The sequence below is a fragment of the Oncorhynchus keta genome, chromosome 35 (genome assembly GCF_023373465.1).
Source record: "Oncorhynchus keta strain PuntledgeMale-10-30-2019 chromosome 35, Oket_V2, whole genome shotgun sequence".
NCBI classification, from domain to species: Eukaryota; Metazoa; Chordata; class Actinopteri; order Salmoniformes; family Salmonidae; genus Oncorhynchus; species Oncorhynchus keta.
In genome coordinates, this window is record NC_068455.1 from 5,903,635 (window position 1) to 5,928,036 (window position 24,402).

A 24,402-nucleotide genomic window follows, 5' to 3' on the forward strand; every position below is an offset into this window, starting at 1 on the left:
AGATTCTACCTTCTGAACAACACTATCAACAAGGCAGGTCCTACAGGCCCTAGTTTCTACCTTCTTAACAGCACTATCAACAAGGCAGGTCCTACAGGCCCTAGTTTCTACCTTCTTAACAACACTATCAACAAGGCAGGTCCTACAGGCCCTAGTTTCTACCTTCTGAACAACACTATCAACAAGGCAGGTCCTACAGGTCCTAGTTTTGTCACACCTGTACTACTGTTCAGTCGTGTGGTGCTACAAAGAGGGACTACGGAACATTGCAGTTGTCTCAGAACAGAGCAGCGCGGCTGGACCTAAAAAAGTACATGTGGAGCTAACATTAATGACATGGATGTCAATCTCTCATGGCTCACAGTGGAAGAGAGATTGACTTCCTCACTACTTGTTTTTGTAAGAAGTGTTGACAAGCTGAAGGTACCAAGCTGTCTGTTTAAACTACTAGCATACACCTCAGACAGCCATTTATACTCCACAAGACATGACACCACTGGTCTCTTCACAGTCCCCAAGTCCAGAACAGACTTTGGGAGGCACACATTACTACATAGAGCCATGACTACATGGAACTCTATTCCACAGTACTACATAGAGCCATGACTACATGGAACTCTATTCCACAGTACTACATAGAGCCATGACTACATGGAACTCTATTCCACAGTACTACATAGAGCCATGACTACATGGAACTCTATTCCACAGTACTACATAGAGCCATGACTACATGGAACTCTATTCCACAGTACTACATAGAGCCATGACTACATGGAACTCTATTCCACAGTACTACCTAGAGCCATGACTACATGGAACTCTATTCCACATTACTACATAGAGCCATGACTACATGGAACTCTATTCCACAGTACTACATAGAGCCATGACTACATGGAACTCTATTCCACAGTACTACATAGAGCCATGACTACATGGAACTCTATTCCACAGTACTACATAGAGCCATGACTACATGGAACTCTATTCCACAGTACTACATAGAGCCATGACTACATGGAACTCTATTCCACAGTACTACATAGAGCCATGACTACATGGACCTCTATTCCACAGTACTACATAGAGCCATGACTACATGGACCTCTATTCCACAGTACTACATAGAGCCATGACTACATGGAACTCTATTCCACAGTACTACATAGAGCCATGACTACATGGAACTCTATTCCACAGTACTACATAGAGCCATGACTACATGGAACTCTATTCCACAGTACTACATAGAGCCATGACTACATGGAACTCTATTCCACAGTACTACATAGAGCCATGACTACATGGAACTCTATTCCACAGTACTACATAGAGCCATGACTACATGGAACTCTATTCCACAGTACTACATAGAGCCGTGACTACATGGAACTCTATTCCACAGTACTACATAGAGCCGTGACTACATGGAACTCTATTCCACAGTACTACATAGAGCCGTGACTACATGGAACTCTATTCCACAGTACTACATAAAGCCATGACTACATGGAACTCTATTCCACAGTACTACATAGAGCCATGACTACATGGAACTCTATTCCACAGTACTACATAGAGCCATGACTACATGGAACTCTATTCCACAGTACTACATAGAGCCATGACTACATGGAACTCTATTCCACAGTACTACATAGAGCCATGACTACATGGAACTCTATTCCACAGTACTACATAGAGCCGTGACTACATGGCACTCTATTCCACAGTACTACATAGAGCCGTGACTACATGGAACTCTATTCCACAGTACTACATAGAGCCGTGACTACATGGAACTCTATTCCACAGTACTACATAGAGCCATGACTACATGGAACTCTATTCCACAGTACTACATAGAGCCATGACTACATGGAACTCTATTCCACAGTACTACATAGAGCCATGACTACATGGAACTCTATTCCACAGTACTACATAGAGCCATGACTACATGGAACTCTATTCCACAGTACTACATAGAGCCATGACTACATGGAACTCTATTCCACAGTACTACATAGAGCCATGACTACATGGAACTCTATTCCACAGTACTACATAGAGCCATGACTACATGGAACTCTATTCCACAGTACTACATAGAGCCATGACTACATGGAACTCTATTCCACAGTACTACATAGAGCCATGACTACATGGAACTCTGTTCCACAGTACTACATAGAGCCATGACTACATGGAACTCTGTTCCACAGTACTACATAGAGCCATGACTACATGGAACTCTATTCCACAGTACTACATAGAGCCATGACTCTATTCCACAGTACTACATAGAGCCATGACTACATGGAACTCTATTCCACAGTACTACATAGAGCCATGACTCTATTCCACAGTACTACATAGAGCCATGACTACATGGAACTCTATTCCACATCAGGTAACTGATGCAAGAAGTCAAATCAGATTTTTAAAATACTGTGACAAACATAGGCACAGACACGTGCATACACACACACGATAACATACGCACTATACACACATACACACACACACGATAACATACGCACTATACACCCATACACACACACGATAACATACGCACTATACACACATACACACACACGATAACATACGCACTATACACACATACACACACACGATAACATACGCACTATACACACACACACACACACGATAACATACGCACTATACACACATACACACACACGATAACATACGCACTATACACACATACACACACACACGATAACATACGCACTATACACACATACACACACACGATAACATACGCACTATACACACACACACGATAACATACGCACTACGTGGTCCTTCTGTAGCACAGTTGGTAGAGCATGGCGCTTGTAACGCCAGGGTAGTGGGTTCAATCCCCGGGACCACCCATACGTAGAATGTATGCACACATGACTGTAAGTCGCTTTGGATAAAAGCGTCTGCTAAAAGGCATATATTATTATTATTATTACTATACACACATACACACACACTTACACATATATTTTGTGTTGTAGATATGTGGTAGTAGAGTATGGGCCTGAGGGCACACACTTAATGTGTTCTGAAATCTGTTATTTCTGTTATTTATGTATTGTAATTTTTATAATTGTATAAACTGCCTTAATTCTGCTGGGCCCCAGGAAGAAGAGCAAGTGCCTTGGCAGCAGCTAATGAGGATCCATAATAAATGGGAGACTGGCCCACCCACTGGGGAGCAAGGCCCAGCCAATCAGAATGAGTTTTTCCTCACAAAAGGGCTTTATTACTGTGGCATTGTGTTGTGTGACAAAACTGCACATTTTAGAATGGCCTTTTATTGTCCCTCCCCAGCACAAGGTGCACCTGTGTAATGATCATGCTGTTTAATCAGCTTCTTGATATGCCACACCTGTCAGGGTGGATGGATTTTCTGAGCAAAGGAGAAATGCTCACTAACAGGGATGTAAACAAATTAGTGCACAACATTTGAGAGAAATAAGCATTTTGTGCGTACTTATTAACATTTCTGAGATCTTTTATTTCAGCTCATTAAACATGGAACCAACACTTTACATGCTCGTTGACTTGCCTAGTTTAAATAAAGGTTGCATAAATATAAAATGTTCAAGTTGCATTTTTATATTTTTGTAAAGTATTTTTCAGTGTATTATTGTTTATATAGCACAGTTGGTAGAGCATGGCGCTTGTAACGCCAGGGTAGTGGGTTCGATTCCCGGGACCACCCATACGTAGAATGTATGCACACATGACTGTAAGTCGCTTTGGATAAAAGCGTCTGCTAAATGGCATATATTATTATTATACTATTGCGATAGGCCTACACCTGATCAATAACAATGTCATCTGAGTTAAAAATCCATGTCCTTCCCTGTGTGTTTTCAGAGCCCTTCTGTCTGGCCAACTACCCATCAGCCTTCCACAGTGTGATGTTCAACCCGGCAGAGCCCCGACTACTGGCTACAGCCAACTCCAAGGAGGGGGTGGGGCTGTGGGACATCCGCAAGCCTCGCACGTGAGAGCTTCTGTTAACCGGCACACTCAGAACTCTCAGGCTGTAATCCAGCATCTGTTTTACCCAATTTGTCCACCAGAGGGCACTGTTAAAAAAAAAAAATACTATTATTTAATTCACCAATTTCTTAACATTGCTTCTATTCTGACCATATAAGATTGAAACTGCCTCTAAATGAAGTCAGACAAGTACCCTCCATTTATTTGTCTCCTCTTTATCTACACTGTCTGTCAATCACTTTTATTTTATAAGGCCCTTTTTACATCAGCAGCTGTCAGTGCTTTAACAAACAGCAAAGCAGTTGCCAGGAAAAACTCCCTTTTGAAGGAAGAAACCTAGAGAGGAACACGACTCTTGCTCTTCCTTCCTGATCCACCTCTCTCTCCGTCTCTCTCAGTTCTCTGCTGCGGTACGGCGGTAGCATGTCCCTGCAGAGTGCCATGTCGGTGCGTTTTAACAGCGCAGGGACCCAGCTCCTGGCCCTGCGTCGCAGACTACCCCCGGTCCTCTACGAGCTACACTCTCGCCTACCCAGCTTCCAGTTCGACAACCAGGGCTACTTCAACTCCTGCACCATGAAGAGCTGCTGCTTCGCTGGAGACAAGGATCAGGTGAGCCCTCGGGGCTATGGATGGCATCCCAAATGGCACGCTGTTCCCTACATAGTGCCCTGCAGCTTGTAGAGCCCTGTAGACCCTGGTCAAAAGTAGTGCACTATATAGGGTATAAAGGAGTGCACTATATAGGGAAAAGGGTCTAAAGTAGTGCACTATATAGGGTCTAGAGTAGTGCACTATATAGGGTATAAAGGAGTGCACTATATAGGGAAAAGGGTCTAAAGTAGTGCACTATATAGGGAATAAGGTCTAAAGTAGTGCACTATATAGGGAATAGGGTCTAGAGTAGTGCACTATATAGGGAATAGGGTCTAGAGTAGTGCACTATATAGGGAATAGGGTCTAGAGTAGTGCACTATATAGGGAATAGGGTCTAGAGTAGTGCACTATATAGGGAATAGGGTCTAGAGTAGTGCACTATATAGGGAATAGGGTCTAGAGTAGTGCACTATATAGGGAATAGGGTCTAGAGTAGTGCACTATATAGGGAATAGGGTCTAGAGTAGTGCACTATATAGGGAATAGGGTCTAGAGTAGTGCACTATATAGGGTCTAGAGTAGTGCACTATATAGGGAATAGGGTCTAGAGTAGTGCACTATATAGGGAATAGGGTCTAGAGTAGTGCACTATATAGGGAATAGGGTCTAGAGTAGTGCACTATATAGGGAATAGGGTCTAGAGTAGTGCACTATATAGGGAATAGGGTCTAGAGTAGTGCACTATATAGGGAATAGGGTCTAGAGTAGTGCACTATATAGGGAATAGGGTCTAGAGTAGTGCACTATATAGGGAATAGGGTCTAGAGTAGTGCACTATATAGGGAATAGGGTCTAGAGTAGTGCACTATATAGGGAATAGGGTCTAGAGTAGTGCACTATATAGGGAATAGGGTCTAGAGTAGTGCACTATATAGGGTCTAGAGTAGTGCACTATATAGGGTCTAGAGTAGTGCACTATATAGGGTCTAGAGTAGTGCACTATATAGGGAATAGGGTCTAGAGTAGTGCACTATATAGGGAATAGGGTCTAGAGTAGTGCACTATATAGGGTATAAAGGAGTGCACTATATAGGGAATAGGGTCTAGAGTAGTGCACTATATAGGGAATAGGGTCTAGAGTAGTGCACTATATAGGGTATAAAGGAGTGCACTATATAGGGAATAGGGTCTAGAGTAGTGCACTATATAGGGTCTAGAGTAGTGCACTATATAGGGTCTAGAGTAGTGCACTATATAGGGTCTAGAGTAGTGCACTATATAGGGTCTAGAGTAGTGCACTATATAGGGTCTAGAGTAGTGCACTATATAGGGTCTAGAGTAGTGCACTATACAGGGAATAGGGTGCCCTCTTCTTCTTATTGGTGTCCTCTAGTAGTGGTTTCTTTTGAGGTAACTCTGGGTCTTCCTTTCCTGTGGCGGTCCTCATGAGAGCCAGTTCCATCATAGCACTTGATCATTTTTTTGGGACTGCACTTGAAGAAACTTTCAAAGTTCTTGAAATGTTCCGTATTAACTGGCCTTCATGTCTTAAAGCAATGATGGACGGTCGTTTCTCTTTGCTTATTTGAGCTGTTCTTGCCATAATATGGACTTGGTCTTTTACCAAATAGGGCTAGCTTCTGTATACCAACCACCCCTACCGTATTGGTTGAGAGAATGCCAAGACTGTTGGAAAAGCATTCCAGGTGAAGCTGGTTGAGAGAATGCCAAGACTGTGCAAAGTTGTCATCAAGGCAAAGGGTGTCTACTTTGACGAATCTCAAATATAATATATTTTGATAACACTTTGTTGGTTACTACATGATTCCATATGTGTTATTTCATAGTTTTGATGTCTTCACTATTATTCTACAATGTAGAAAATAGTTTTTTTTTTTTTTAATAAAGAAAAACCCTGTAATGAGTAGGTGTCAACTTTTGACTGGTACGGTATCTACCAATTAGCAGAGACACTTCCAGTACAGTGTGTGCATGTGGTCCATGTGGGACTTTGACCTTCAACCTTTGCGTCGCTAGGTAACACTCGTACTATCTAAACTACAGACCGTTCTGTTTTCGGGCATACCTAGAAAGTCAACGTCCCAGTTTTTCTTGTGTGTGTGTTTTTTTAAATATTTCTATTCTGGGAAGAGAGAGGGAGAGAGAGTCTGTTCAAGAGAGGCTTCCCTACAGTGACAATTTATAAAGTTGGGTTTTCCTGAAGGAACTCTGCAGTAGGCTCAAGGGATCCGTCTCAAATGGTACCCTGTTCCCTATGCCGTGCACTACATTTGTCCGTAGCCCTTTTATCTAGTTGGGGAGGTCGTCCAGAGGGCAACGGTGAAAGTTTTATTGATGCTCTTCAGTCTCCTTCTAGTGATGAACACAGAAGCCCTGTAATCTCTAGCCAAGACTCTTCCCGTAGCTCCTCCCCAAACCCGGTTTGAGGCGGAGACTAGGGGGAGGCGGAGACTAGGGGGAGGCGGAGACTAGGGGGAGGCGGAGACTAGGGGGAGGCGGAGACTAGGGGGAGGCGGAGACTAGGGGGAGGCGGGGACTAGGGGAGGCGGAGACTAGGGGGAGGCGGAGACTAGGGGGAGGCGGGGACTAGGGGGAGGCTGTCCTTCCCGTGACCATAACTGAACCTTAACATACATGTCCCCTATTCCTCACATAGTGTCTTGGGCTCTGGTCAAAAGTAGGGCACTATGTAAGGAATAGGATGCAATTTGGCACTAGCCCCCCTCCCCCTCATATGAGACATGATATCACTCTGAAACCATGTCTAGTTTATGTTCACAATTGGCTGCGGTGCTGTCAGGGGAGACCTTCGCTGACAGAAGAAGACCCTTCTAGAATAACAGAACCGTGCTGCAGCCGGCTGGAATCTAACAGTGGCGTGTGAGACCAGAGTTACACGAAGCGCGAGGGAGAAGTTAGGCCTTGTGGGGGAGGAGGTGATGTAGAATGCCAGCAGCTACATTCACTAGTGCTTTCTCTCTGCTGTGCGGACTGGCCCCTGACTACTTGTTGTCAAGGTGACGATGTTGCTTAGAGACGACAAAAGGCTTGTGCCGGTTATGGTTACAATTCTATTCATGTGTCCTGGGGTTCACCTCCCAGGTGTCACCGCGGGCCTCTTAATGACCCTAGTGGTGTCACCACGGGCCTCTTAATGACCCCAGTGGTGTCACTAGTTAGTAGATCATGACCCCGGTGATGTCACTAGTTAGTAGATCATGACCCCGGTGATGTCACTAGTTAGTAGATCATGACCCCGGTGATGTCACTAGTTAGTAGATCATGACCCCGGTGATGTCACTAGTAAGTAGATCATGACCCCGGTGATGTCACTAGTAAGTAGATCATGACCCCGGTGATGTCACTAGTAACTAGATAAGGACCCCGGTGATGTCACTAGTTAGTAGATAATGACCCCGGTGATGTCACTAGTTAGTAGATAATGACCCCGGTGATGTCACTAGTTAGTAGATAACGACCCCGGTGATGTCACTAGTTAGTAGATAACGACCCCGGTGATGTCACTAGTTAGTAGATAATGACCCCGGTGAGTGAGTGAGACAAATAGCACCCTGTTCCCTCCCATAGCTCACTACCCTGGTCCAAAGTAGTGGACTATATCTGGAATAGGTTGCCATTTGAGGTGCAGCCTTTGGATCATTCTGGATCATTCTTCTCTTCTGGCTTCATTGGCTCGGCTCCTCGTTGCCTGGCAACAGACACCACACATATTTCTGCTCAGTGTGTTTTTTGGAGAAGTGTACACCTCATCTCAAATTCTATCTTCCCTCGGAGAAGAGATTTGTCATAAATTCTTCTGTCTCCGTATTGTAACTGCGCTGCCTGTTTTGCTGTTTCTACAACTGGATCCTTGGAAGTTAAAAATAAATAAAAAATGTAAAAATGGCAATTATTTTCCCCTTTAAGGATGTAGGCTCGGATTCATAAAGCGTTGAAGAGTGCTGATCTAGGATCAGATCTTGTCTGTGTAATCTTTTTTTCATTATGATCTAAAATACAAACCTAAACTGATCCTAGATCAGCCGTCTTACTCGGGAGGCTCTTTTATGAATACTCCAAATGGACTGGCCGTAATGTTTTAAAGTTTAGATGTTCCCTGACTATCTTCTTAAGCTTTTTGGTTTGGAGGATTAATTGTTGATAACAAAGCTTCTCTTTTCTTTTGTTGTTGGTATCAACAGAAACGGAGAACATTGTGTAATAGTTCAACATAATGATGTGTTTTATAGAGGACGTTGTCTTACAATGAGTCCCAAATCCAACCCTATTCCCTATGTCGTCCACTACTTTTGTCAGCAGGGCTCTGGACTAAAGAAGTGCACTACATAGGGAATAGGGTGGCATTTTGGAGATACCTCTATGTTAATCTCTCTGTTGTCTTCCTCCAGTACGTCTTGTCTGGATCAGATGACTTCAACCTTTACATGTGGAGAATCCCCAAGGATCCTGAAGCAGGTGTGTGTGTGTGTGTGTGTGTGTGTGTGTGTGTGTGTGTGTGTGTGTGTGTGTTTCAATCTTATATGTGTAAATAGCTACGTTTCTGTATAATTTGTGACAGATGAAACAATATGCAAATTTCCCCACCAGGGAGGTTTACAGTAAACAAACTTTATTTTGTGTGATAAAAGGCTTTGCGTGATAACTTCGTCCCCATTAAAATGACTTTTCCTGTTATATTCTCATGTTAAATGGGTTTCCATGACATTTTAAACTCAACCGATGGTTTTGCGTTTTATAGAGTGAAATGTGTCCTCTGGCCGACGGAGACAGTGAAATGTGTCCTCTGGCCGACGGAGACAGTGAAATGTGTCCTCTGGCCGACGGAGACAGTGAAATGTGTCCTCTGGCCGACGGAGACAGTGAAATGTGTCCTCTGGCCGACGGAGACAGTGAAATGTGTCCTCTGGCCGACGGAGACAGTGAAATGTGTCCTCTGGCCGACGGAGACAGTGAAATGTGTCCTCTGGCCGACGGAGACAGTGAAATGTGTCCTCTGGCCGACGGAGACAGTGAAATGTGTCCTCTGGCCGACGGAGACAGTGAAATGTGTCCTCTGGCCGACGGAGACAGTGAAATGTGTCCTCTGGCCGACGGAGACAGTGAAATGTGTCCTCTGGCCGACGGAGACATGTGTCCTCTGGCCGACGGAGACATGTGTCCTCTGGCCGACGGAGACATGTGTCCTCTGGCCGACGGAGACATGTGTCCTCTGGCCGACGGAGACATGTGTCCTCTGGCCGACGGAGACATGTGTCCTCTGGCCGACGGAGACATGTGTCCTCTGGCCGACGGAGACATGTGTCCTCTGGCCGACGGAGACATGTGTCCTCTGGCCGACGGCTCACAGAGACAGTGTGGGTAGTCTACCTACATGATGAGATTACTATGGACAAGAGCAACCAAACCCACTCTCTAACCACTAGGCCCCGAGTCGTAGCGGGAGGACCGGACCAACTCTCTAACCACTAGGCCACGAGTCGTAGCGGGAGGACCGGACCAACTCTCTAACCACTAGGCCCCGAGTCGTAGCGGGAGGACCGGACCAACTCTCTAACCACTAGGCCCCGAGTCGTAGCGGGAGGACCGGACCAACTCTCTAACCACTAGGCCACGAGTCGTAGCGGGAGCACCGGACCAACTCTCTAACCACTAGGCCACGAGTCGTAGCGGGAGGACCGGACCAACTCTCTAACCACTAGGCCCCGAGTCGTAGCGGGAGGACCGGACCAACTCTCTAACCACTAGGACCCGAGTCGTAGAGGGAGGACGGGACCAACTCTCTATCCACTAGGCCCCGAGTCGTAGCGGGAGGACCGGACCAACTCTCTAACCACTAGGCCCCGAGTCGTAGCGGGAGGACCGGACCAACTCTCTAACCACTAGGCCCCGAGTCGTAGCGGGAGGACCGGACCAACTCTCTAACCACTAGGCCCCGAGTCGTAGCGGGAGGACCGGACCAACTCTCTAACCACTAGGCCCCGAGTCGTAGCGGGAGAACCGGACAACATATCGTCGCATGACTCAAAGTTTACTTCAATATGACGTTTATTATATCAATATTTGCGCATAATATGTTTTACCGGACACAAACAGATCCCTCCACGTCGAACTAACACATTTGTCTTGTCGAACATTCCATGTTTCAGTCGTTTTCTTTATACGTCGGGTAATTCATCCTCGTGAAATGTTTGGATGGAAACGCGGTTACAGATGACGCGTCCGTCTCTCTCCCTTCCCAGGAGGCCCGGGGCGTGTGGTCAACGGAGCGTCCATGGTCCTGAAGGGTCACCGGTCCATCGTGAACCAAGTCCGGTTCAACCCCAGCACCAATATGATCTGCTCGTCCGGGGTCGAGAAGGTCATCAAGGTCAGTAGTTAAGTCGTAGATGTTATTATTTTTTATTAGTTTATTTTACAGTTTTAATAATCATTCAAATCACAGGTCGTGGGTGGGCGTATGACTTGATACAATGATTTGGTTCATCAGTGGTTCATGACATCATCAGTGACATATCCACATCATGAACATCAATTGATGACATCGTCGTGATTTTAAAGTTCATCAGTTCGGTTGTTTGAGTACTTAAAAAAAAAATGCACAGAATCTTGAAGGTAATTGTTCTTTGCAAGAAAAGGAGAAACCGCCTGGGTGCTCACCGTGCCATCAGAAACATTATCTCAGCCCCTCGACTCCTAAGCCCTCTGAAAGAGTAACGGTACTAACTCATTCCTCACTTGGTGGTTTCCCATCCTGTATGACTCTCAGGTCTTCTGTCATGATAACTCACTGTCCCTCATGAATCACAGGGCCTGAGGTGAAGACAGACGACTCGTCTCCTTTGCCATCTGTCCCCTTTTGACAAGCTTGTCGAAAGAAGATGTCGGTTCATCATCTAGTCTCCTCTCCCGCAGCGGCTCTAGGTCTCCTCTCCCGCAGCGGCTCTAGGTCTCCTCTCCCGCAGCGGCTCTAGGTCTCCTCTCCCGCAGCGGCTCTAGGTCTCCTCTCCCGCAGCGGCTCTAGGTCTCCTCTCCCGCAGCGGCTCTAGGTCTCCTCTCCCGCAGCGGCTCTAGTCTCCTCTCCCGCAGCGGCTCTAGTCTCCTCTCCCGCAGCGGCTCTAGGTCTCCTCTCCCGCAGCGGCTCTAGGTCTCCTCTCCCGCAGCGGCTCTAGGTCTCCTCTCCCGCAGCGGCTCTAGTCTCCTCTCCCGCAGCGGCTCTAGTCTCCTCTCCCGCAGCGGCTCTAGGTCTCCTCTCCCGCAGCGGCTCTAGGTCTCCTCTCCCGCAGCGGCTCTAGGTCTCCTCTCCCGCAGCGGCTCTAGGTCTCCTCTCCCGCAGCGGCTCTAGGTCTCCTCTCCCGCAGCGGCTCTAGTCTCCTCTCCCGCAGCGGCTCTAGTCTCCTCTCCCGCAGCGGCTCTAGGTCTCCTCTCCCGCAGCGGCTCTAGGTCTCCTCTCCCGCAGCGGCTCTAGGTCTCCTCTCCCGCAGCGGCTCTAGGTCTCCTCTCCCGCAGCGGCTCTAGGTCTCCTCTCCCGCAGCGGCTCTAGGTCTCCTCTCCCGCAGCGGCTCTAGGTCTCCTCTCCCGCAGCGGCTCTAGGTCTCCTCTCCCGCAGCGGCTCTAGGTCTGTACCAGAAGTGTGAAAGCTGATACATGCTTTCTAAACCTGACCTCTGCCTCGTCTCTTCTCGTCTCTCCTCCTCTCCCCCCCCCCAGGCGTGGAGCCCCTACCAGCAGACAGAGAGTCTGGGCGACCTGGATGGTTGTGTGGAGAATAAGTCCAGGAGTCTGTACAGCCATGAGGAGTATATCAGCCTGGTGCTGAACAGCGGCAGCGGCCTGAGGCACGACTACGTCTCACAGGTAACACACACACACACACACACACACACACACACACACACACACACACACACACACACACACACACACACACACACACACACACACACACACACACACACACTCTCTTGGGGGATGAATTGAAGTACGATTGCATCTTTCTCATGTCATCTCAGTCCATCCAGGAGGATCCTCGTATGATGGCCTTCTTTGACTCTCTGGTTCGTCGGGAGATTGAGGGCTGGAGTTCGGACTCAGACAGTGACCTGAGTGAGGGGGCCATCCTGCAGCTCCACGCCAGGGGACGACGCTCCACGCGGGCTGTCGGAGACGGCGCCGGGGTCCTGGTTGGTGCTGCTTCACCTGTACATCCCGCCGCTGCTATGGGTGACTCGGACCGCTCCTCCTCATCCTCATTGGCTGCACCCGAGGCCTTGGGGGCGGAGCCGTTGCTGCCCAGGAGTCGTCAGCGACATCACCAGTCTGCGTTCTTATTGGACCTGGTGGGAGAGGACTCTGATTCCTCTGGGTTCTGGCTGGATCCCATGCCACGCCCCAGCCCCCGAGACAACTCCACCCTCTCCAGCCCCACATCCTCCCCCGCTGGGGGGGCCTCCAGCTCCTCCACCACCTCCTCCACCAGCTCTGAGGACGAGGAGCGCCGCAGGGTCAGCACCAGGCAACGCAACGCCGCACGGAGGCGCCGCATGCACTTCCCCTGCAGGCCCAGTGGAGGGCGCCCCGAGTCCGCCCAGGCCCTGTACCCCGGGGGGGTCGACTCCTGCTCCTACCCCAAGATCTCCATGGATGAGGCCTCATCCTCCTCCGCATCCTCCACGGAGCTGCAGCAGGGCCGGGACTCGGTCCAGATCGGACCCCACAGAAGGAGCTCGAAAACGGGGAGGTGTGCCAGCAATTCGGGCAGACTTACCGGTTCCAGCCTTGCAGTGTCTCTGGACAGCCAAGACGACCTTCTCATCACCTCTCAGGAAACCCTGCAGCAGAGGACCGAGTCCCGGGAGGGAGGGGTGACGGGGGCTGCTTTAGAGAGGATGGACAACAGTAGCTGGGTCTCCTCTTCCTCCAGACATCACCACAGCCCCCACCAGACTGAGAGGACTGAAGTGCCAGTAGACCGTCTGGCTCCAGACCTGTTTGCGTCCCCAGATTCCAGGGGGGAGAGGGAGGCCTTGGCGGGGAAACAAACAGACACTAGGAACCAGGAAGAGGAAGAGGCGGGGCTGTCTTCTCAGAGAGGCCAGGCCCCGACCCAGGTGGCGCTAAAACGGACTCACCTGGGGTCCGGAGGTCAAGGGTCAGGGGAGGGGTTAGAGAAGAAGTTGAAGAGATGATGATGACGCCTGTCGTGGGAAGGTGATCATTTGGTGAATGACTGATGTTGTCCCACGTTACCCTATTCCCCGTGGCCCTCAAACCTCTCCTCTCCTCTGGGACGTTGCACACCATCGTTGTAGCCCTGAACTACCTCACCTGATTCACCTAGTCAAGGGCTTGAGGGTTAGTTGACTAGTTAAATCAGGTCTGCTAGCTCTGGTATAGATTAAATACATGGAACAACTGGGGGGTCCCAGAGGAGAGGTCTGAGTAACACTGGCCCATGGAACAACTGGGGGGATCTGAGTAACACTGGCCCATGGAACAACTGGGGGGTCTGAGTAACACAGGCCCATGGAACAACTGGGGGGTCTGAGTAACACAGGCCCATGGAACAACTGGGGGGTCTGAGTAACACTGGCCCATGGAACAACTGGGGGGTCCCAGTAACACTGGCCCATGGAACAACTGGGGGGTCCCAGTAACACTGGCCCATGGAACAACTGGGGGGTCCCAGTAACACTGGCCCATGGAACAACTGGGGGTCCCAGTAACACTGGCCCATGGAACAACTGGGGGGTCCCAGTAACACTGGCCCATGGAACAACTGGGGGTCCCAGTAACACTGGCCCATGGAACAACTGGGGGGGTCTGAGTAACACTGGCCCATGGAACAACTGGGGGGGTCCCAGTAACACTGGCCCATGGAACAACTGGGGGGATCTGAGTAACACTGGCCCATGGAACAACTGAGGGGTTCTGAGTAACACTGGCCCATGGAACAACTGGGGGGTCCCAGTAACACAGGCCCATTGAACAACTGGGGGGTCCCAGTAACACAGGCCCATTGAACAACTGGGGGGTCTGAGTAACACTGGCCCATGGAACAACTGGGGGTCTGAGTAACACTGGCCCATGGAACAACTGGGGGTCTGAGTAACACTGGCCCATGGAACAACTGGGGGGGTCTGAGTACCACTGGCCCATGGAACAACTGGGGGGGTCTGAGTAACACTGGCCCATGGAACAACTGGGGGGTATGAGTAACACTGGCCCATGGAACAACTGGGGGGTTCGAGTAACACTGGCCCATGGAACAACTGGGGGGTCCGAGTAACACTGGCCCATGGAACAACTGGGGGGTCCCAGTAACACTGGCCCATGGAATAACTGGGGGGTCTGAGTAACACTGGCCCATGGAACAACTGGGGGGTCTGAGTAACACTGGCCCATGGAACAACTGGGGGGTCCCAGAGGAGAGGTCTGAGTAACACCACTTTTCACCAGGAGCCAATGGTCAACAGTAGTATACTATGTAAAGGAAAGGGGGTCATTTCGGATGCAACCCTGGCATTTCTTTTGTGTGTTTTACAGTCCAGTTTCTTGGTTTGGTGACACTAAAAAGGGTGTCGCAATTTATCATTTTTGCGCCATTGGGACGTGTATTCTGCTAAGAGCAGAACACAGTGGCTGTGAGGGCTTGGGCCTCTGTCTGTCAATCAGAACATACTGGATAATGATTGGTCCAATATTACTGGGGCAGCAATGCATTCTGGAACTTCTAGAAATTGTCATCACTTCTGATGACATTAAATATCACAACATCCAAAAATATGTAATAACCTTGACAATGGTATTGTGAATGCACTACTACATTTACATTTACATTTACGTCATTTAGCAGACGCTCTTATACTAGTTAGTCATTTAGTCTTAAGGCAGAACTTGTATTTTTGTTTAAAACATTTTTACATTAAAATACGTCCGGTTTGAGTTTTTTGTTGTTGAAGAAAACAGGTTCAGGACTAAAAGCTTTGAGTCATTTAGAGTTTTCAGTGAGATTCTTGGTGAAGTGTCAGCATTTCTGTGGCTTATCTGTTGTTGCCATGCAAACAGCTGGCTAATCTGTTGTTGCCATGCAAACAGCTGGCTAATCTGTTGTTGCCATGCAAACAGCTGGCTAATCTGTTGTTGCCATGCAAACAGCTGGCTAATCTGTTGTTGCCATGCAAACAGCTGGCTAATCTGTTGTTGCCATGCAAACAGCTGGCTAATCTGTTGTTGCCATGCAAACAGCTGGCTAATCTGTTGTTGCCATGCAAACAGCTGGCTAATCTGTTGTTGCCATGCAAACAGCTGGCTAATCTGTTGTTGCCATGCAAACAGCTGGCTAATCTGTTGTTGCCATGCAAACAGCTGGCTAATCTGTTGTTGCCATGCAAACAGCTGGCTAATCTGTTGTTGCCATGCAAACAGCTGGCTAATCTGTTGTTGCCATGCAAACAGCTGGCTAATCTGTTGTTGCCATGCAAACAGCTGGCTAATCTGTTGTTGCCATGCAAACAGCTGGCTAATCTGTTGTTGCCATGCAAACAGCTGGCTTATCTGTTGTTGCCATGCAAACAGCTGGCTTATCTGTTGTTGCCATGCAAACAGCTGGCTTATCTGTTGTTGCCATGCAAACAGCTGGCTAATCTGTTGTTGCCATGCAAACAGCTGGCTAATCTGTTGTTGCCATGCAAACAGCTGGCTAATCTGTTGTTGCCATGCAAACAGCTGACTAATCTGTTGTTGCCATGCAAACAGCTGGCTAATCTGTTGTTGCCATGCAAACAGCTGGCTAATCTGTTGTTGCCATGCAAACAGCTGGCTAATCTGTTGTTGCCATGCAAACAGCTGGCTAATCTGTTGTTGCCATGCAAACAGCTGGCTAATCTGTTGTTGCCATGCAAACAGCTGGCTAATCTGTTGTTGCCATGCAAACAGCTGGCTAATCTGTTGTTGCCATGCAAACAGCTGGCTAATCTGTTGTTGCCATGCAAACAGCTGGCTAATCTGTTGTTGCCAAGCAAACAGCTGGCTAATCTGTTGTTGCCATGCAAACAGCTGGCTAATCTGTTGTTGCCATGCAAACAGCTGGCTAATCTGTTGTTGCCATGCAAACAGCTGGCTAATCTGTTGTTGCCATGCAAACAGCTGGCTAATCTGTTGTTGCCATGCAAACAGCTGGCTAATCTGTTGTTGCCATGCAAACAGCTGGCTAATCTGTTGTTGCCATGCAAACAGCTGGCTAATCTGTTGTTGCCATGCAAACAGCTGGCTAATCTGTTGTTGCCATGCAAACAGCTGGCTAATCTGTTGTTGCCATGCAAACAGCTGGCTAATCTGTTGTTGCCATGCAAACAGCTGGCTAATCTGTTGTTGCCATGCAAACAGCTGGCTAATCTGTTGTTGCCATGCAAACAGCTGGCTAATCTGTTGTTGCCATGCAAACAGCTGGCTAATCTGTTGTTGCCATGCAAACAGCTGGCTAATCTGTTGTTGCCATGCAAACAGCTGGCTAATCTGTTGTTGCCATGCAAACAGCTGGCTAATCTGTTGTTGCCATGCAAACAGCTGAGTGGCGGCATTTAAAAAAATAAATAGTTTCAGTGTTAATAAGGATGATAATTGTTTCTTGTCTCTCTCTCGTCCTCATCCAAACCCCTCAGCAGCACGTTTCATTCTGGTTTACTTCTTCTATTAAAGAATCACTGGTTACACTGATGCCATTTTCTGAGATTTTTTTTTCTCTCCATTTATAAGGATTTTTAAAATCAATTTACAATGATGAAAATCTCATTTTACTCTCACCTTTCAAGACACCCAAAGGATACTTTGAATTAAATAGCAAATTGAAACAATAACCGACGTACATTGTCTTTTAGTGTACCATTCCATTTCTCTAATTGAACAGAGATTGTGTAATGTTTCTGAACCGCACAGTACCAAGTCACCATGGCAACGAAGCTTCAACACTGCAGTGAAAGAAATGTGACCCTGAACAGACTGGAGAATACAGAACACAGAACACAGACTGGAGAATACAGAACACAGAACACAGACTGGAGAATACAGAACACAGACTGGAGAATACAGAATACAGAACACAGACTGGAGAATACAGAATACAGAACACAGACTGGAGAATACAGAACACAGACTGGAGAATACAGAATACAGAACACAGACTGGAGAATACAGAATACAGAACACAGACTGGAGAATACAGAACACAGACTGGAGAATACAGAATACAGAACACAGACTGGAGAATACAGAATACAGAACACAGACTGGAGAATACAGAATACAGAACACAGACTGGAGAATACAGAATACAGAACACAGAACACAGAACACAGACTGGAGAACACAGAACACAGACTGGAGAATACAGAATACAGAACACAGACTGGAGAATACAGAACACAGACTGGAGAATACAGAACACAGACTGGAGAATACAGAACACAGACTGGAGAATACAGAACACAGACTGGAGAATACAGAACACAGACTGGAGAATACAGAACACAGACTGGAGAATACAGAACACAGACCACAGACTGGAGAATACAGAACACAGACCACAGACTGGAGAATACAGAACACAGACCACAGACTGGAGAATACAGAACACAGACCACAGACTGGAGAATACAGAACACAGACCACAGACTGGAGAATACAGAATACAGACTGGAGAATACAGAACACAGACCACAGACTGGAGAATACAGAATACAGACTGGAGAATACAGAACACAGACCACAGACTGGAGAATACAGAACACAGACCACAGACTGGAGAATACAGAACACAGACTGGAGAATACAGAACACAGACCACAGACTGGAGAATACAGAATACAGACTGGAGAATACAGAACACAGACCACAGACTGGAGAATACAGAACACAGACCACAGACTGGAGAATACAGAATACAGACTGGAGAATACAGAACACAGACTGGAGAATACAGAACACAGACTGGAGAATACAGAATACAGACTGGAGAATACAGAACACAGACCACAGACTGGAGAATACAGACTGGAGAATACAGAACACAGACCACAGACTGGAGAATACAGAACACAGACCAAACCAATCTATAGTCTGGAGAATACAGAACACAGACCAAACCAATCTATAGTCTGGAGAATACAGAATGCAAACCACACCAATCTATAGACTGGAGAATACAGAACACAGACCACAGACTGGAGGATACAGAACACAGACTGGAGAATACAGAACACAGACCACAGACTGGAGAATACAGAACACAGACTGGAGAATACAGACTGGAGAATACAGAACACAGAACACAGACTGGAGAATACAGAATGCAAACCACACCAATCTATAGACTGGAGAATACAGAACACAGACCACAGACTGGAGAATACAGAACACAGACTGGAGAATACAGAACACAGAACACAGACTGGAGAATACAGAACACAGACCACAGACTGGAGAATACAGAACACAGACTGGAGAATACACACTGGAGAATACAGAACACAGACCACAGACTGGAGAATACAGAACACAGACTGGAGAATACAGAACACAGAACACAGACTGGAGAATACACAACACAGAACACAGACTGGAGAATACAGAACACAGAACACAGACCACAGACTGGAGAATACAGAACACAGACTGGAGAATACAGAACACAGAATACAGACTGGAGAATACAGAACACAGAACACAGACTGGAGAATACAGAACACAGACCACAGACTGGAGAATACAGAACACAGACTGGAGAATACAGAACACAGACTGGAGAATACAGAACACAGACTGGAGAATACAGAACACAGAATACAGATCACAGAATACAGAACACAGACCACAGACTGGAGAATACAGAACACAGAATACAGATCACAGAATACAGAACACAGACTGTAGAATACAGAACACAGACTGGAGAATACAGAACACAGACTGGAGAATACAGAACACAGAACACAGACTGGAGAATACAGAATACAGACTGGAGAATACAGAACACAGACCACAGACTGGAGAATACAGAATACAGACTGGAGAATACAGAACACAGACTGGAGAATACAGAACACAGACTGGAGAATACAGAATACAGACTGGAGAATACAGAACACAGACTGGAGAATACAGAACACAGACTGGAGAATACAGAACACAGACCACAGACTGGAGAATACAGAATACAGACTGGAGAATACAGAACACATACCACAGACTGGAGAATACAGAATACAGTCTGTACAGCCTACAGTACAGCCTACAGTACTACAGTACAGCCTACAGTACTACAGTACAGCCTACAGTACAGCCTACAGTACTACAGTACAGCCTACAGTACTACAGTACAGCCTACAGTACTACAGTACAACCTACAGTACAGCCTACAGTACTACAGTACAGCCTACAGTACAGCCTACAGTACTACAGTACAGCCTACAGTACTACAGTACAGCCTACAGTACTACAGTACAGCCTACAGTACAGCCTACAGTACTACAGTACAGCCTACAGTACTACAGTACAGCCTACAGTACTACAGTACAGCCTACAGTACTACAGTACAGCCTACAGTACAGCAGTACAGCCTACAGTACAGCCTACAGTACAGCCTACAGTACTACAGTACAGCCTACAGTACTACAGTACAGCCTACAGTACAGCCTACAGTACTACAGTACAGCCTACAGTACTACAGTACAGCCTACAGTACTACAGTACAGCCTACAGTACAGCCTACAGTACTACAGTACAGCCTACAGTACAGCCTACAGTACTACAGTACAGCCTACAGTACCTTGATCGGTCTTCAACTTGAGGCAGTTAGAGGGGGCAGCACTGAGCTAGCCTGCAACGTGACTCCCTTGAGAAGCTCAAACCGCGCATGATACGTCTCCATGACGCGCCATCACAATCGACTTCTTTTGGTTTCAATGTGTTACCGTAGCGATTATGAGGGCGTCTCGTGGAGACATATCATGCACAGTGTTCACATATGGAATGAATGCACAAATCAAATGTATTTATAAAGCCCTTCGTACATCAGCTGATATCTCAAAGTGCTGTACAGAAACCCAGCCTAAAACCCCACACAGCAAGCAATGCAGGCGTAGAAGCACGGTGGCTAGGAAAAACTCCCTAGAAAGGCCAAAATCTAGGAAGAAACCTAGAGAGGAACCAGGCTATGTGGGGTGGCCAGTCCTCTTCTGGCTGTGCCGGGTGGAGATTATAACAGAACATGGCCAAGATGTTCAAATGTTCATAAATGACCAGCATGGTCCAATAATAATAAGGCAGAACAGTTGAAACTGGAGCAGCAGCACGGCCAGGTGGACTGGGGACAGCAAGGAGTCATCATGTCATCATTCAACAAACAGTTGAAGTCTGTTGAAGTTTACATACACAATAGCCAAATACATTTAAACTCTTTTTTTTTTTTTTTACAATTCCTGACGTTTAATCCTAGTAAAAATTCCCTGTTTTAGGTCAGTTAGGTTCACCACTTTATTTTACGAATGTGAAATGTTAGAATAATAGTAGAGAGAATTATTTCTTTCAGCTTTTATTTCTTTCATCACATTCCCAGTGGGTCAGAAGTTTACATACACTCAATTAGTATTTGGTAGCATTGCGTTTAAATTGAGTCAAACGTTTCGGGTAGCCTTCCACAAGCTTCCCACAATAAGTTGGGTGAATTTTGGCCCATTCCTCCTGACAGAGCTGGTGTAACTGAGTCAGGTTTGTTGGCCTCCTTGCTCGCACGCGCTTTTTCAGTTCTGCCCACAGATTTTCTATAGGATTGAGGTCAGGGCTTTGTGACGGCCACTCCAATACTTTGACCTTGTTGTCCTTAAGCCATTTTGCCTCAACTTTGGAAGTATGCTTGGGGTCATTGTCCATTTGGAAGATCCATTTGCGACCAAGCTTTAACTGATGTCTTGAGATATATCCACATAATTTTACTGCCTCATGATTCCATCTATTTTGTGACGTGCACCAGTCCCTCCTGCAGCAAATTTACCCCCACAACCTGATGCTGAAACCCCCGTGCTTCATGGTTGGGATGGTGTTCGTCAGCTTGCAAACCTCCCCTTTTTCCTCCAAACATAACGATGGTCATTATGGCCAAACGGTTCTATTTTTGTTTGAAGGTAGGCCTCAAAATACATCCACAGATTCACCTCCAATTAACTCAAATGACGTCAATTGGCCTATCAGAAGCTTCTAAAGTCATTTTCTGGAATTTTCCAAGCTGTTTAAAAGGCACAGTCAACTTAGTGTGTGTAAACTTCTGACCCGCTGCGATTGTGACACAGTGAATTATAAGTGAAATAATCTGTCTGTAAACAATTGTTGGAAAAATTCCTTGTGTCATGCACAAAGTAGATGTCCTAACCGACTTGCCAAAACTATAGTTTGTTATTAACAAGAAATGTGTGGAGGGGTTGAAAAACGACTCCAACCTCAGTGTGTGTAAACTTCCGACTTCAACTGTATATACTTGACCAAACTCAACACCAGGTTTTATCCTTTTTCAGTCTATGATCATCAATCCTGTGTCAGTGATTATTCCATGAAAACAGAAATCAGCTGTGGTAACCGTCTGCATTCCTGTCACTTTATTGTAAATATAATGTACATCCCACTGTCATTTTTTTAATATAATATCCTTTCTCGATTTTGTTAGATAACATTTCTTAATACGCCGCTATTTATAGTACCAACTGACAGCAGCTAGCAATTTCAGTGTAATTGACGGAAGAGGAATTCCACAGGGTTATGCTAGGTCTCTACCCAAAAGAAGACTTCGTTCACAGTGACCTAAGAGTGAGCTGAATTACCATAAAAGGACTAACGTCTTCTGATCAGATGACAAAAGAAGCCACGCCCTCTCAGACTGAAACGTGTTCCAACTGGCACCCTATTCCCTACACAGTGGTTAAAAGTAGTGCACTGTAAAAGGAATGAAGGGAACCGTTTGGGACGCAAGCTCAGATTCTCCTAACAGTGGAAGGATTGTTAGTGGGGCAAATGATATCATCATCTGTAGCTGTCTGTCTTGGAATCCATGATTCTAGTAGGATGTCCTCAGGGCCAATGTCTAGTCAATGGCCTATTCTTGTTTTGGAAAAAATCTGTCTACGGTCCTCTTCTGTCCTCCTCTCCTCGGTCCTCCTCTCTTCTGTCCTCTCCTCGGTCCTCCTCTCTTCTGTCCTCTCCTCGGTCCTCTCCTCGGTCCTCCTCTCTTCTGTCCTCTCCTCGGTCCTCCTCTCTTCTGTCCTCTCCTCGGTCCTGCCCTTGGTCCTCCTCTCCTCCGTGACCGGAAACCGATAAGTGGTCGAGGAGAGCATCAATTCATTTAGTAGGCAAATGGATGACGTTCCCTTTCCTCGACGCCTATCCTCAATTATCTATGACCTTTTTTCAAAAGGAAGGCGAGAGAGGACTCAGGAGCTGAGCCGATCCAATTGAGAATAGGCCATATTGTTCGAGGTTATCGCCAGAGGATATCCTGGAAGTCCAGAGCACACACTAACATACCTATCCCTTCTAGTCATTCTATGTCTATGCCCTTCTAGTCATTCTACGTCTATGCCCTAATGCCCTTCTGGTCATTCTATGTCTATGCCCTTCTAGTCATTCTACGTCTATGCCCTAATGCCCTTCTAGTCATTCTATGTCTATGCCCTTCTAGTCATTCTATGTCTATGCCCTCAAGCCCTTCTAGTCATTCTATGTCTATGCCCTCAAGCCCTTCTAGTCATTCTATGTCTATGTCTTCAAGGCCTTCTAGTCACTGTCTTCACGCCCTTCTAGTCATTCTATGTCTATGCCCTCAAGCCCTTCTAGTCATTCTGTCTCAAGCCCTTCTAGTCTATGTCTATGCCCTAATGCCCTTCTAGTCATTCTATGTCTATGCCCTCAAGCCCTTCTAGTCATTCTATGTCTATGCCCTCAAGCCCTTCTAGTCATTCTATGTCTATGCCCTCAAGCCCTTCTAGTCATTCTATGTCTATGCCCTCAAGCCCTTCTAGTCATTCTATGTCTATGTCCTCAAGCCCTTCTAGTCATTCTATGTCTATGTCCTCAAGCCCTTCTAGTCATTCTATGTCTATGTCATCAAGCCCTTCTAGTCATTCTATGTCTTCACGCCCTTCTAGTCATTCTGTCTCAAGCCCTTCTAGTCATTCTATGTCTATGCCCTCAAGCCCTTCTGGTCATTCTATGTCTATGTCCTCAAGGCCTTCTAGTCATTCTATGTCTATGCCCTCAAGCCCTTCTAGTCATTCTATGTCTATGCCCTTCTAGTCATTCTATGTCTATGCCCTCAAGCCCTTCTAGTCATTCTATGTCTATGTCCTCAAGCCCTTCTAGTCATTCTATGTCTATGTCCTCAAGCCCTTCTAGTCATTCTATGTCTATGTCCTCAAGCCCTTCTAGTCATTCTATGTCTATGTCCTCAAGCCCTTCTAGTCATTCTATGTCTATGTCCTCAAGCCCTTCTAGTCATTCTATGTCGATGTCCTCAAGCCCTTCTATTCATTCTATGTCTATGTCCTCAAGCCCTTCTAGTCATTCTATGTCTATGTCCTCAAGCCCTTCTAGTCATTCTATGTCTATACCCTCATGGTGTTGGAGACCTGAGGGATGACAGACCAGACAGTATTGGTATTGAAGGTTGTCTCTCTCCCTCAACATAGTGCTGCAGAC

The 24,402-nt window shown here is 46.8% G+C and overlaps 1 protein-coding gene across 2 annotated transcripts in view; it reads left to right on the forward strand.

Moving 5' to 3' along the window:
- LOC118379695 (DDB1- and CUL4-associated factor 5-like) overlaps positions 1 to 17,280 on the forward strand; it is a 29,667-nt gene extending 12,387 nt beyond the window's left edge. The window contains exons 5-10 of one of the 2 annotated variants that reach the window (XM_052496201.1): positions 3,901 to 4,030; positions 4,428 to 4,641; positions 9,057 to 9,123; positions 10,908 to 11,035; positions 12,376 to 12,522; positions 12,687 to 17,280. In XM_052496201.1, coding sequence (XP_052352161.1) covers positions 3,901 to 4,030; positions 4,428 to 4,641; positions 9,057 to 9,123; positions 10,908 to 11,035; positions 12,376 to 12,522; positions 12,687 to 13,853 — 1,853 coding nt within the window. In that variant the 3' untranslated portion in view covers positions 13,854 to 17,280. Of the gene's footprint in view, positions 1 to 3,900; positions 4,031 to 4,427; positions 4,642 to 9,056; positions 9,124 to 10,907; positions 11,036 to 12,375; positions 12,523 to 12,677 lie in introns of both variants that reach the window. The other variant, XM_052496200.1, reaches the window with a different exon arrangement.
- Positions 17,281 to 24,402: the final 7,122 nt, after the last annotated feature.